We start from the raw sequence: 12946 nt of genomic DNA, 5'->3' as shown, positions 1-12946 counted from the left end.
GGGAGCCTGCCCGTCGCCATGACAACCGTCCCTGCGGCGCGCGCCCGGGCCCGACGCCCCCAGGCGTCCGCACCCGCCCTGACCCCCCCCCCTCCTCCCCAGTCGCGGCGCACACACCCCCTCCCTGCCGGCGGTGGGAAGGGGCCGGGCCTGCTGCCTGACGTCTGCGGGGCTCGGAAGATGGCTGCGGAGCTGAGCACCGGGCAGTGGCTGCGGCGGCGGCGGGCGGGGAGCGCGGCGGGCGGGGGCTCCGCCTCACGCGTGGGGCGCTGAGCCGGGAGGCGCGGAGGCGGCGAGGGCAAGCGGGGGATCGGGGGGCCGCTTGGCGCCGCCGGCCCGCCACCTGCCGCACCATGGGCAGCGCAGAGGACGCGGTCAAAGAGAAGCTGCTGTGGAACGTGAAAAAGGAGGTACGGTCGGGGGCACGGACTCGGGGGGCTCGCGCCGCTCCCGCGCCGCCCCAGGAGCAGAGGGGTCCCGGTTCCCACGCCCGCGAGCCCACCGAGCGGGGCGGGCGGGGGGGGGGGGGACCAGGCGGGGGCGGGGTCCGGTGCGAGCCGGGCCTCACGCCCCTCTCGGCGCCCAGGGCAGCGCCCTCGCCCAGGGTCAAGCCGGCGCCCTGGGGCTTGTTTGCCTCGCGGTCCTCCCGCTCCCCGCCCTGTGACGGCAGCAGCGCGGGGGGACCGCGGTCGGGGGAGGGGTGGCGGCGATTGCAGGAGAACCCGAGGTGCCCATTCATTGCCGCTACTACCCGGGGGAGGGGGCGGGGTCCCCCCCACCCCCGCGGGTCTGCGGCGACTGCGAGCCGGAGGGAGAACTGGGGGCTTCGCTCCCTGGTGTCCTACACCGCCCTCTGGTATTCCTCTGGCAAGTGAGTCGTGGCTGGCTGAGGGTTCGCCGCACACCTCCCTGCCTCTCCCTCCACGCCCACCTCCTTACCCAGGAACCCGGGTATTTTTAAGAATGGTTTTTAAGACTTCGATTATTTTTCCTCTTTTGAGGGAAACCCTTCAGAAACAAGAATGTTTCTCTCTACTAATCCCCTTTACCTTGACCCTGCTTAAAGCTCATTTCAATTTCGGGGGTGGGGGGGGAGGGTTGCCCATATGAATGACTCACCAGCTTGTGAGAGAGCCTGCAGTGTAGATGAAATGAATGAGGCCTCCTTCTCCAGCCTGCCTCGGTAGCTAGGTGTGAACTACATGAGGGGAAGGAACCTGTCTTCTTGATCACTATTATATATCCAGGGCTTGGCACACTTGTGGGCACTCTATTTGGTAAATATATCTGCTGACCTTGGAAACTGAGATCGGGTGGGAAAGTCTTGAAGAGTCCAGACTTAGTTCTGTGTGAACTTGAGTAAAGTTATTTAAACTCTTTCAAGTCTTGGTTTCCTCGTCTCTTTTTACAATAGGATAATGCTATTTATCTTGGATATATAATGTACCATGTTGTTTCATTCACCCTTAGCGTTTCAGGCTTTGAGAAGACTTTGAGCTCTCATTCTGTATTAACCATTAGCTTGTGTGAGCAGCTTCAGTGTGCTTTTGCTGTGAAGTGGCCAAGGGAGGGTTTCTTAGCGCCAGCCTTGTCCCCAAAGAAAAGAGAAATCTCAGTGATTTTCCCCAGGAAGAAGACAGAGTAAAGACAGAGAGTTGGGGGAAAGTAGGTGTACAAGACCTATGTGCGTGTTGCTAGTATTATTTGAGACCCAAATTTGAGAATTGATTAGGTATATTGGGAAATACTTTTGAGAACATGATTTTCTTCCCAGTACTTAAAGACTCTGTTTCAAGAGTGATTCCTTTGACAACTGAATGTGTGCCACAAGGATGTATCTTCCTGGCAAAGGCTGACCTGCTGTGAACTCCACGAATTTCCCCCATAGTGCTTGGTTTACAGAAAAACATACTCTTTATCTCCTACAAGAAGAGACAGCTGAGAACTGTAGGCAAGCTTGTTCTTACAGAGGACCTCTGGATTAATCCAGAAAGAATCAGCAGGTCCTCCTAACCCAATGTGTCCCTCCGGCTGCCTCAGGTACCTGTAGATCTTTAGTAGTGAGTTTCTGCAGTGACCCCCTGGGAAGTAATCGAGGAAGCTTTTAACAGCTTGCAGTGCAAGAATCGATCAAATCTGATCCTCATTTACGTAACCACTAACCATAAGCAGTCCCAGCAGGAAGGAACCTCCAGGTCCTTCTTCCTCCTTAGGCCTTAGGTGTTCTGCCACTCTCCATATAACACAGTGCATGTTAAGAGAGGACCGGGGCTGGAGAGATGGCTCAGAGGTTAAGAGCACTGACTGCTCTTCCAGAGGTCCTGAGTTCAATTCCCAGCACCCACATGGTGGCTCACAACCATCTGTAATGAGATCTGGCACCGTCTTCTGTATACATAATAAATAAATAAATCTAAAAAGAAAATCCACCAGTTATGATGTAAGGTTCCTGGGTGCAGAGCCTGAATCATGTCTGTGTAGCCAGGGCTTATCCTGGGACCTGGTGTGGATTAAAAAAAAAAAAAAAAAAAAAGAGAGAGAGAGAGAGAGAGGACTTGGCCTGGCATGGTTGTATATGGCTTTAATCCCAGCACTCAGGGCAGATGGATCTCTATGACACCCAGGCCCAATCCGGGCTACACAGTGAGAGCCTATCTCAAAATAATAAGTAAATAAAACAAAACAAAGCAGTCTGGGAGCCCAGGCACCATCAGGACACCACATCCTGTCCAAAGGATACAGGCAAGGACTGCTGCTGTACATGGGAGCATGTACCTGTAACCCCAGCATCCGGGAGTCTGAGGCAGAAGAATTGCCAAGGCTAGGCTCTACAATGAGTTTGAGACCAGCCTGGGCTACATAGTGAAACCTTGTTTCAAAAAATAAAAGAGAAAGAGCTGGAGAGCTTGCTCTGTGGTTAAGAGCACTATCTGCTCTTCCGAGTTTGATTCCCAGAAGTAACATGACGGCTAAAAATGTTAGCTCCAGTTCCAGGGGAGCTGATGCCCTTTTCTAGCCTCTGCAGGTACCATGTAAACCTGGTGCACAGACACGCGTGAAATACGAATAAAGATAAATAAGTGCTTTGAAAGATAAGGCCTGTCCCTGCCATGGCTTACTTTCCTGTGTGTGTATTTATATTTTTTATATTTTCGCTATACTGTGGTGGAGGAAACCCATCTCTGATTCCCGGTGTTGGTTATTTGTCTCCTGGCGGATTCCCCGTGGAATCTGGCGTAAGTGCAACTAGAACCTTAACGCTTGATGGGAGTGTAAATTGCTACAGCCACTTTGGAGAACATTTTGGCACTATCTGGTAAAGCAGAATATATGCATCAGAAATCCCTTGCCTAGAAACATAAATTTTAAACAGCCAGCACATATGTTCACCAGAAGATATGTCCAGGTGTTCATATGATTCATAACAACTCCAAGCTGGGAAATACCCAAATGCCAGTCAACTACGGTGTCTTCACACAATTGGGAATGAACAATCTACAGCAATACACAACAGAAACGAATCTCACCAACATTCAATCAAGCAAAAGAAACAAATCACAAAACACTCCATACTGTTATTTTAATTTTTTGTATAAAACTTGCAAAACTATGGGCTAGAGAGATGGCTCAGAGGTTAAGAGCACTTGGCTGCTCTTGCAGAGGACCTAAGTTCAGTTCCCAGCACCCACATGGTGCTCACAACCATCTGTAACTCCAGTTCCAGAGGATCCAATGCCTCTCCTCCACATATGTACATACACTTGGGCACACACATATACACATAAATAAATTTTTAAAAAAACTTACAAAACTAATATAAGAACTCAGAGGTTGGGCCTGGTGGCACAGGCCTGTAATTCCAGCAAGGCAAAAACAGGGCAAATGAAAGTTCAAAGATTGCATGGGTTATAAATTCCAGGCTGCCTTAGGGAATTTAGTAAGATCCTGTCTCAAAAAAATAAAAAGAGGTCTGAGGCTGGACTAGGTGGTTCATGCCTTGATCCCAGCACTCAAGAGGCAGAAGCAGGCAGATCTCTGTGAGTTCAAGGCCAGCCTTGTCTATATAATATAGTGAGTTCCTGGCCAGCCAAGAGCTAAATTGTGAAATCCTGTCTCAAAACAATAACAAAAAAAGGTCTGAACAGTAGCTCAGTTCTGCTTGCTTACCCAGCATGCACAATGTCCTGGGTTCAGTTAACACACACACACACACACACACACACACACACACACACATACACACAAAGAATAATAATTAAAACTTAAAATAAAAGAAGCTGGGCAGTGGTGGCACACACTTTTAGTCCCAGCACTCAGGAAGCAGAGGCAAGTGGATCTCTGAATTCAAGGCCACCCTGGTCTACAGAGCCAAGACTACACAAAAGAAGCCCTGTCTCAAAAAAAAAGATAGTGGGTTTTTGAGTATTCATAGGAAAAAGCAGTGGCTGGGGTAGGGGAGCTAATAAAGCAAGGTGCTCTGGCAAACTGGTTATATGTTCTATTTCTTTTGTTGCTTAAGACAAGGTGTCCTAACCCAAACTAGCCTTGGACTTGCTGTGTAGCCCAGGTTGGCCTTGGCTTTGAACTCTTCTTTCAACTTTATTGTGCGTACGTGCGTGTGTGCCTGCGCGAGTGCGTAGGTGCACACACATGTCACAGCGTACTTGTATGGGTGAGAAAACAATCTGTAGAGTCTATTCTTTCTTTCCACTTTTACATGGATTCTGGGACTTGAACTCAGGTCATTAGGCTTGCTCAGGAAGAACTTAACTGATGAGTTATCTAGCCAGCCTGGGCCTCGAACTCTTGATCCTCTTGTCTTCACCTCCCAGCAGTTGGGATTTCAGGCATGTGCCACCCCATCTGGCACTTGTTCTGTTTCCTACTCTAAAAGTATGCAGTGTGTGAGAACTCACCAAGCCTATGAGATTATCATATAAGCTCATTTTTATATGTTTAATGAATAATAGTAAACAATAAGAATATCTTTTTTGTGGTCCTAGAAATTAAACCTGAGGACCTTGAATGACAGGCAAGCACTCTACCATAGCACTACAAGTGCCTTTTGGGGGTTGGGAGTTGAGACAGGGTTTCATGCTGTAGCTCAGGCTCTGTAACACACTACGTAGCCCAGGTTAGCTTCAGACTCAAACCCCAAAACATCAGAGTTTTAGAACTTAGCCAGAAGGAATGCGAGTTGGTGAGCCATGGATGGACCTACTCCTAACCTCAGAAAAGGAGAGGCAAGTTGTTCGTCTTCATCCTATCCTGAGCCAGTCCACCCGTCAAGGACAGTGTGTCTGCCCAGAAACCCTTCTCCAGCTGAGTGTGGATGAGCAAGTAGCCTCCATCCTTGTTTTCTAGACAAGAGGACCCTTGTGTGGAAACTGGGTGTCCACACTGGTTGGTGGGTTTGACCTAAGCTTGGGGCGGGCCGTGTGAGGGAGCTCTGGACTCTCCACCCTCCCTCCAGTCTTTGTCATCCTTACAAGTATCTGAAAAGCCAGACCGGGAGGTCACAACCAAGCTGTTTACCTTCCTAGAGACCTGTTTTGGTGCTAGGAATTGAATCTAGAACTTTGTGTGTCCAAAACCTGCTCAGCCACTAAGATACACCCTCAAACCCCAGGAGTCCTTTGCTAAGGAGGAAAATTAAAAATAATAATGCTAGCCTGAGGATGTAGTTCAGTGATAGAGTGTTCGCCCTGGATAATCAGTAGCCCAGCAAACATAAATAAATTAAAATAATGAAGATGCCCATTTATTCACAGGTGAAGCAAATCATGGAGGAGGCTGTCACCAGGAAGTTTGTGCATGAAGACAGCAGCCACATCATTGCTCTGTGTGGTGAGTAAACACCTTACTGTGACGGGACATATGTGGACTTAGGACTGAGCACTTGGTCCTGGGACCTGGAAAAGTTGAGTCCTCTGCTTTAGACCCTCTCAAATATGAATGTGAGTCCCAATCATCACAGACTCTTTTGAAGTCTCTTTGAGCCCCATCCCAGACCTACTGAATCAGAGTCTTCAGGTGGCATGGATTTGTGTATTTTAGTATCCTAGGACAGTAGGTCCCAAATTTTGGTAGCACCAGATGCACCTGGGAGTGTGTTAAAACATTCACAGCCATGTCGTACCTGGTGTCCCATGCCTGTGATCCTAGCCATTCAGAAGGCTGAAACAGGAGGACCAAAAGTTAAAGGCTTGTTTCATCTATGGAGTGCCCAGGGCCAGCCTGGGAAACTTCGTGAGACTTTGCCTCAAAATAAAAAAGAGAGAGAGACCGCTGAAGAGATAGCTCCGCAGTTAAGAATCCAAGGTGACACACCCCTCCTTTAACCACATCACTCAGGAGGCCTGGGCAGGTGGATTTCGGTGAGTTCGAGGACAGCCTGATCTAGAGCGAGTTCCATGACAGCCAGGGCTACACAGAGAAACCCTGTCTCAGAAAACAAACAAAAAAACAGAATCCTAGAGCTGGACATAGTGGTGCATGCCTTTAATCTAAGCACTCAGGAGGCAGAGGCAGAAGGATCTCGGAGTTTGAGGCCAGCCTGGTCTACAGAGCAAGTTCCAGGACAGCCAGGACTCTGTTACACAGAGAAACCCTGTCTCAAAAAATGAAAAAACAAAAAAACAACAAAAACTAGAATCCTGGCTGTTCTTCCAGAAGACCCAGGTTTGATCCCCAGTACCTACATGGTAGCTCTCAACTGTCTGTAACATCAGTCCCAGGGGATCCAACACCATCTTGTAGTCTCCTCTGGAACTGCATGCACATGGTACATAGACATATATGCAGGCAAAACACCCATACACATAAAATAAAATTTAATTTTTTGAAGAGGGTGAGGGGCATAGCTCAGTGGTAGAGCATTTGCCTGGCATGCATCTAGTAGGTCTGGAGTAGCCAGACTCTGGATTTCTTCTATGTTCACAGAGCAGGCTGAGGTACTGTCCAGGGACTACACTTAAAAACCTTGCCCTGAGAGCTGTGGATTTTGGAACCACGCATCTTATCTGTCCCTTTTCACTCTGGGGAAGGATTGGTACTTTGGGGATGTTTTTATGTGCTTTTGGCTGCCACATTTTTCTGGTTGCTCCATTGTCCTAATTCCCCATGCGCTTGGTTAGATGCAAAAGAGCATGAACATAGGCAAGGAGGAATAGCCAGAGCCTCTGGCTATGGAACGGAGTTGTGTGGTAGAAAATCATCTGTAACATGAAACAGATGTTTGACGTTGTATGAAAAAGCTTGTATCTACACAAAGTTTTCTTTGATTTCCAGAAATTTCGCCATCCTCTAACACCTAAGGAGAGGAGGGTACCAGAGCCTAACATGTCCTAGCCTTATTTTTTATTGTTATTACATTATATTTATTTCACGTGGTTTGTGTATGTACATGTGTGCACCGCAGCACATGTGTAGGGTTCAGAGGACAATAGTTGGGAGTCTGATGTCTTTCCACTGTGTGGGTCCTAGCCATCACCCTAGCCATCACCCTGCTTTTGGCAACAGTGAGACAGAACTGCCCTTCCCATAAGTCCAGCAACACTCCAGACAATATTCTCTATGCAGCAGAATGGCAAGGACAAGATAGACAGTTTCTGCCCCCAGGAAAATACATTCTGTTGAGAGACAGACAGATAGACAAAAATGCATGAAAAGATGTGATAATATGTAATGACCAGATCTATGGAGAAAAATAAAATACTTGTAGAGGGTGATTGGGAAAGGCAGCCAGTGAGCAGAGGCTATATAAACAGGGCTTTGAAAACTACTGGTCTTCCTAATACTAAAGCCATCTTAGATGAGTGATGTTCTCTCTCTCTCTCTCTCTCTCTCTCTCTCTCTCTCTCTCCCTCTCCCTCTCCCCCCCCTTCCCCTCCCTTCCTCTCCCTCCCTCCCTCCCTCTCCCTCCCCGTCTCGCCCCCTCTCCCTCTCCCTTCCTCTCCCTCCCTCCCTCCCTCCCTCTCCCTCCCCGTCTCGCCCCCTCTCCCTCTCCCTCCCTCTCTTCCCCCCTCTCCCTCTCTCCCCCCTCTCTCCCTCTCTCCCTCCATCTATCCTTGGCTGACCTTGAACACACTGAGTCTCTTGATCTTCCCGCCTCAGCCTCCCAATTACTAGTACCATAAGCATGCACTACCACGCCACGCCCATCTTGAACTAGTTTGTTGATACCTCCAATATGCTCCTTTAAAATTAGAACAGAGATCTCCACCTCAGCTGTTTGGGGGGATTGAGTTTACATCTGTTAACGTGCCTAGAGTTGTAAGAGCAGAAGATGGTTTTTCTTCTCCTTTGGGTGTCAAGGCTAAGGCTAGATTTGCTGCTGCTGCTGCTGCTGCTGCTGCTGCTGCTTCATAGAAAGAAAGAAAAAAGAACAAGCTCCCCAGTGTCATGATTATTAGCCTAGAAGCATATTAGAATTCTGGCTTAGTGCTAGGCTTTGTCAAAGCACTCACTGTGGAAAGCTATTGCGTAGTGAGAACAGCTTGTGCATGGGTGCTGTGTGTGGGTAGCCAGGGGAGAACGGGGAAAGAGGGCTGGAGGAAGGCCAGCAGGAGAAAAGCACGAGGACCTCACATTCAGCCTGTTGAGGTGAGAAGCACCTGTCAGCTCTCCTGCAGCTGGCCTGGGATTCCCAGTCCCCTGGGAGCTCTGGACGTCCTGTCTAAGGCTCTGGGCTCTTTCATCGGGCCGGAAGATCACACTCCAGGAGAACGGTTTTTCTTTGAATCATTTTTGATTGTTGTAATAGACAAAGCCTTCAAGTTTCCAGGCTTTTAAACTGAGTCCGGGAGGAGGAGCCATGTCCTGCTGGTCTTCCAAGGCTCCTAAGAGTCATTGATGCAAACATAAATGCCACAGGATCAGACAAAAAAGTTTGCAAGTGAAGCTGCCCAGATGTGAGGCAGTAGGCAGTGTCAGGGACTGAAGTGACCCAGATGGCACTTGTTCCGTGTGAAGAGTGTCAGTCTTGACTGAGTTGCTGGGTCGAAGGAATTCAGGCCCAGGCTTCTCATGGCCTCCCACAACTCTGGGATCTTGTGTGTGTTGGTGAGTATGTTAGCATGTTTGTGGTGTGTGTGGTTGTTTGTAGGTGTAGGTATGTGTGGAGGCCAGAGGTCAACCTCAGATGTCCTCAGGAGCCATCCGCCTTGTTTGTGGGGATAGGCTCTCTTCACTTGGGACTGGAGCTTACTGATTAACTAGGTTGTCTGACCAGCAATCCCCAAATGGAGCCATCTCCTCTCTTGGGGTGTGTGTGTGTGTGTGTGTGTGTGTGTGTACATTAATGCATGCATGCATGCATGTGGAGCAGAGGAGTTGTTGCTATTGTTTTTGAGACAGGCCTCACTATGTAGCCCTAACTGGCTTGAAGCTCACAATGAAGACCAAGCTAGCCTCGAACTCAGAGGGGTTCTCTTCCTGCCTGTACCTCCCAAGTGCTGGCACAAGAGGCATGGACCACCACACCCATCTCATTTAGTGACTTTTTATTAAATTCAAGTCAGCAACTCAGACACCAGCTTTTAAAATCAAACAGTTCTGAGCTGGTCAGTAGTGACTCACACCTTTAATCCCAGCACTCGGGAGGCAGAGGCAGGAGGATCTGTGTGAGTTTGAGGCTACCCTGGTCTACAGAGCGAGTTTCAGGACAGCCGGGGCTACACAAAGAAACCCTGTCTCAGGGGAAAGGAAAAGAAAAAGAGCTTAAGGTCTGGCTGAAAGATGGCTTAGTGGGTAAAACTGCATATTGCCAAACCTGTGACCTGAGTTTTATCCCCAGAACCCACATGGTAGGAGAGAAATGCCCCCCTGGGCCCCACATGGTAAAAAGTGAGTACACTGCCTGTCCACACACAAACACATCCACTAAATAAGTGTTTTAAAACATTTTTGGGGGTGGGGAGTTCAAGATAGGGTTTCTCTGTGTAGCCTTGGCTGTCCTGGATCTCACTCTGTAGACCAAACTGGCCTCAAACTCACAGAGATCCATCTGCCTCTGCCTCCTGAGTGCTGGAATTAAAGGCGTGCACCACCACCGCCTGGAGCTTTAAAACATTTTAAAGAAAAAAATTTTAAAAATGTTTTAAAGAGCTCAAGGTCATCCTCATCGATACAGTGGTTTAGAGGCCAGCCTGGGTTACAGGAGACTCCATTTAAGAGACTTACTGCAGGGCTGGAACTCATCGGTAGAATACTTGTTTAGCATGTCTAAGATTCTGGATCCAGTCTCTAGTTGAATCAAATTAACCCTTGGTATTTCTTCTGTGGCTTTGTGAACAGTTCTTCCACCTCCCAGCCCTGACCCCCCATTGACTGGTATATCCTGCTGCCTCCTTCCATGGTGGGAGGAAGGTGCTTTTAACATGTACTAGACAGGGCACTCTGAGTCAGCACTAAACAGCAAATTGTCTCAAGTTATGCCCTTGAACCTTGCATCTGAAATAATAATGCATGTGCTTACAAATAGTTATTCTCTTGCCATCAAGAGATTTGAGTAATTGAGGCATCAACCCATGGAGCTCTGTTTCTCTGAGCCTGGCCTCCCTCTGCAGCATCTTTCTAGTTCCTCTATTCTTGTTGGTTACGACGATTGTGGGACAAGGCCTCACTGAGTGTCCCTGGCTGGCCTGAAACTCACTATATAGACCAGGCTAACCTTGGACTCACAGAGATCTGCCTGCTTCTTCTGCCTCCTGAGTCCTGGGATTAAAAAGCATGTACTACTATGCGTGGCCCCAGGACTGGTTGTTCCGTGTGTGTGTGTGTGTGTGTGTGTGTGTGTGTGTGTGTGTGTGTCTGTGTGTGTGTCTGTGTGTGTGTCTGTGTGTCTGTGTGTGTGTCTATGCTGGGGATTGAACCCAGTCCTGAGGCAGGCTAGACAAGCCATCTGCCACAGAGCTACACCCTCAGCCCTGTGGATCTTAACTTTAGGTGGCTGAGAGAGGAGTCTGGCTTTGAAGAGCAGTTCTCAGACTCAGCGTATCTTCTCACACCATCACCAGCTGCTAGGCATTGTGGGTGGGGCCTGGGCCAGCCCTGTCTCCTCAGTCATCAGCTTTCCTGGGCCAACCTCAGGGTTGCTTGAGGCTGAGGATGAGCTGTAATGGGAGGTGGGGGTAGAGCCTGGAACTGGGAATAACATGGGGCTTTATTAACCAGCTCCCTGTTGCTAAGCAGCTTTCATTAGCCAGTTAGGTCTCCCCTGCAGTGAGCTCCTTCAGGGAATGGCAGAGAGATACTAACAGGCTGGGAGAGCAGCAGGTGCTGCACCCACCTGGGAGATTGCAGCCGGAGATGTTTCTGCACGTTGAGTGATTCAGACTCCAGGCAGTTGCTAGCCTGGCTCTTTTCAGCAAAAGGGACTCCTTCCCTCCTGCAGCCAGTGAATAGCTTATTATCAGGCTGACTAGCTTTTGCTTTCTACCCAGAAACGAACAAGTCAGGCAGCTTTTCAGCTATGATTAGGCAGGAAGGCAGGTGTCCAGAGCAACTGGTTTCCCTCCCCTGTGCTAGGGCACAGCCAAGAACGCACATGTGCTTTGGTCCATTGCCAAGTCTCTGGAGTCAGACAGACCATGCATGCTGGTTGTGTCTTACTCATAGTCGATTACTCATTTTCATCTCTAAACCTACCCGCAGAAGGTAGATTTGAGCATTGGAAGAGCTACTTAGGGCTAGGTGTGGGTGGTTAGCTCAGTGGTCAAGCTCAAGATAAAAAACCCCAAAGAGCTGCACATGTAAAGCGTGTAACATAGTGTCCAGTGACATCTTATTCTTGAACCATCTCTGGAAAGCCTCCTCAGACACACCCTAGAATTCCATCTAGAAATCCACATTTCTGGCAACCCGAAACATCTAGACAGTTGAGGAAATCTGAGATCTTGGCACTCAGTCAGGAAATGGGATCATATTAAGTAATTGTTATTAGAGCTGGACATTATGATGCACACCTCTGATCCTAGCACCCGGTTGGGGGTGGTATAGACAGGAGCACTGCTGCATGCACGTTTGAGGCCATCCTGGTCAACATAAGTTCCAGGCTAGCCCGAGCAACACTGGCTCCAAAAAGAAAGAGAAAATGTGTTTATTATTGTAGGTTCAATACAGGTATCTGTACATGTGTCAGTAGTCTCGAAGTTACCTCAAATAATCCAAAGACAGGAAAAAATTGGTTGCATACGGTTTAGCTGAAACAAAATTTGGCTGGGACCTGTTAACTGTTTAAATGGACAATGGCTATATGGGGGGGGGGGGGGTTGTTATACCATCCTCCTGACTTTTGTGTATGCTTGAAATTTCCCTAAAAAAAAAAAGATTTTTCTAAAGAGAAGGATAAGCTAGGATATGCAGCTCAGTGTTTGAACTCACATCTGTCGAGGTCCAAAGATTGGGCTGCACAGAGTTTGGTTGGTGTGCCTGGGGGTAGGGGTGGGCCACCCAGGAGAGGAGTCCAGAGGACTCGGGACATCGTAGAGGAGCTGTCTTGTAGAGTCACAGCTAAAGTCATCTGACTGGGCTCATGGGATCCAAAGACTCTAGGAGATGGTGGGTCTCTGGCCACTGGGTGGATGCGCTCAGCCTTTGTACATGGAGGAAGAGGCTGTCTCTCATCTAGTTCACCGGGAAGGTCAGTGTCCCTGCAGGGCAAAGAAAATGAGTATGTGTGTCATGATTCTCATTTCCCTCACCGTGGTTCCAGAAAATGAGACCAGTTCTTTCTCCTTCACGTCAGAATCTATAGGGGAGTGTTGCTCTTCTTTGGGGAGTTGAGCACATCTGAAAGAGTTGAAGTAAAGTCAGTAGCACCCTTGCAAGCTGAGGGAGATGTGTCCCAAATACAGTGGGAATATTCACTGTGAGTGCAGGGAGCTGCCATTACCAAACACAGGGTAGAAGTAGGCCGTCAGAGAGACAGGAAGCAGGGAGGAGA

General features: G+C 48.8%; 1 protein-coding gene across 4 annotated transcripts in view; it reads left to right on the top strand.

The window, feature by feature from the left end:
- The first annotated feature begins 64 nt into the window (after positions 1 to 64).
- Positions 65 to 12946, top strand: part of Sgsm2 (small G protein signaling modulator 2) — a 40144-nt gene continuing 27262 nt past the window's right edge. For 2 of the 4 annotated variants that reach the window (XM_059271184.1, XM_059271186.1), the window contains exons 1-2: positions 66 to 410; positions 5772 to 5847. In XM_059271184.1, coding sequence (XP_059127167.1) covers positions 354 to 410; positions 5772 to 5847 — 133 coding nt within the window. In that variant the 5' untranslated portion in view covers positions 66 to 353. Of the gene's footprint in view, positions 411 to 5771; positions 5848 to 12946 lie in introns of all 4 variants that reach the window. The other 2 variants (XM_059271183.1, XM_059271187.1) reach the window with 2 other exon arrangements.

The sequence above is a fragment of the Peromyscus eremicus genome, chromosome 8a, assembly GCF_949786415.1.
Source record: "Peromyscus eremicus chromosome 8a, PerEre_H2_v1, whole genome shotgun sequence".
In the NCBI taxonomy this organism is placed as follows: Eukaryota; Metazoa; Chordata; class Mammalia; order Rodentia; family Cricetidae; genus Peromyscus; species Peromyscus eremicus.
This window is presented reverse-complemented; position numbering and strand designations above follow the sequence as displayed.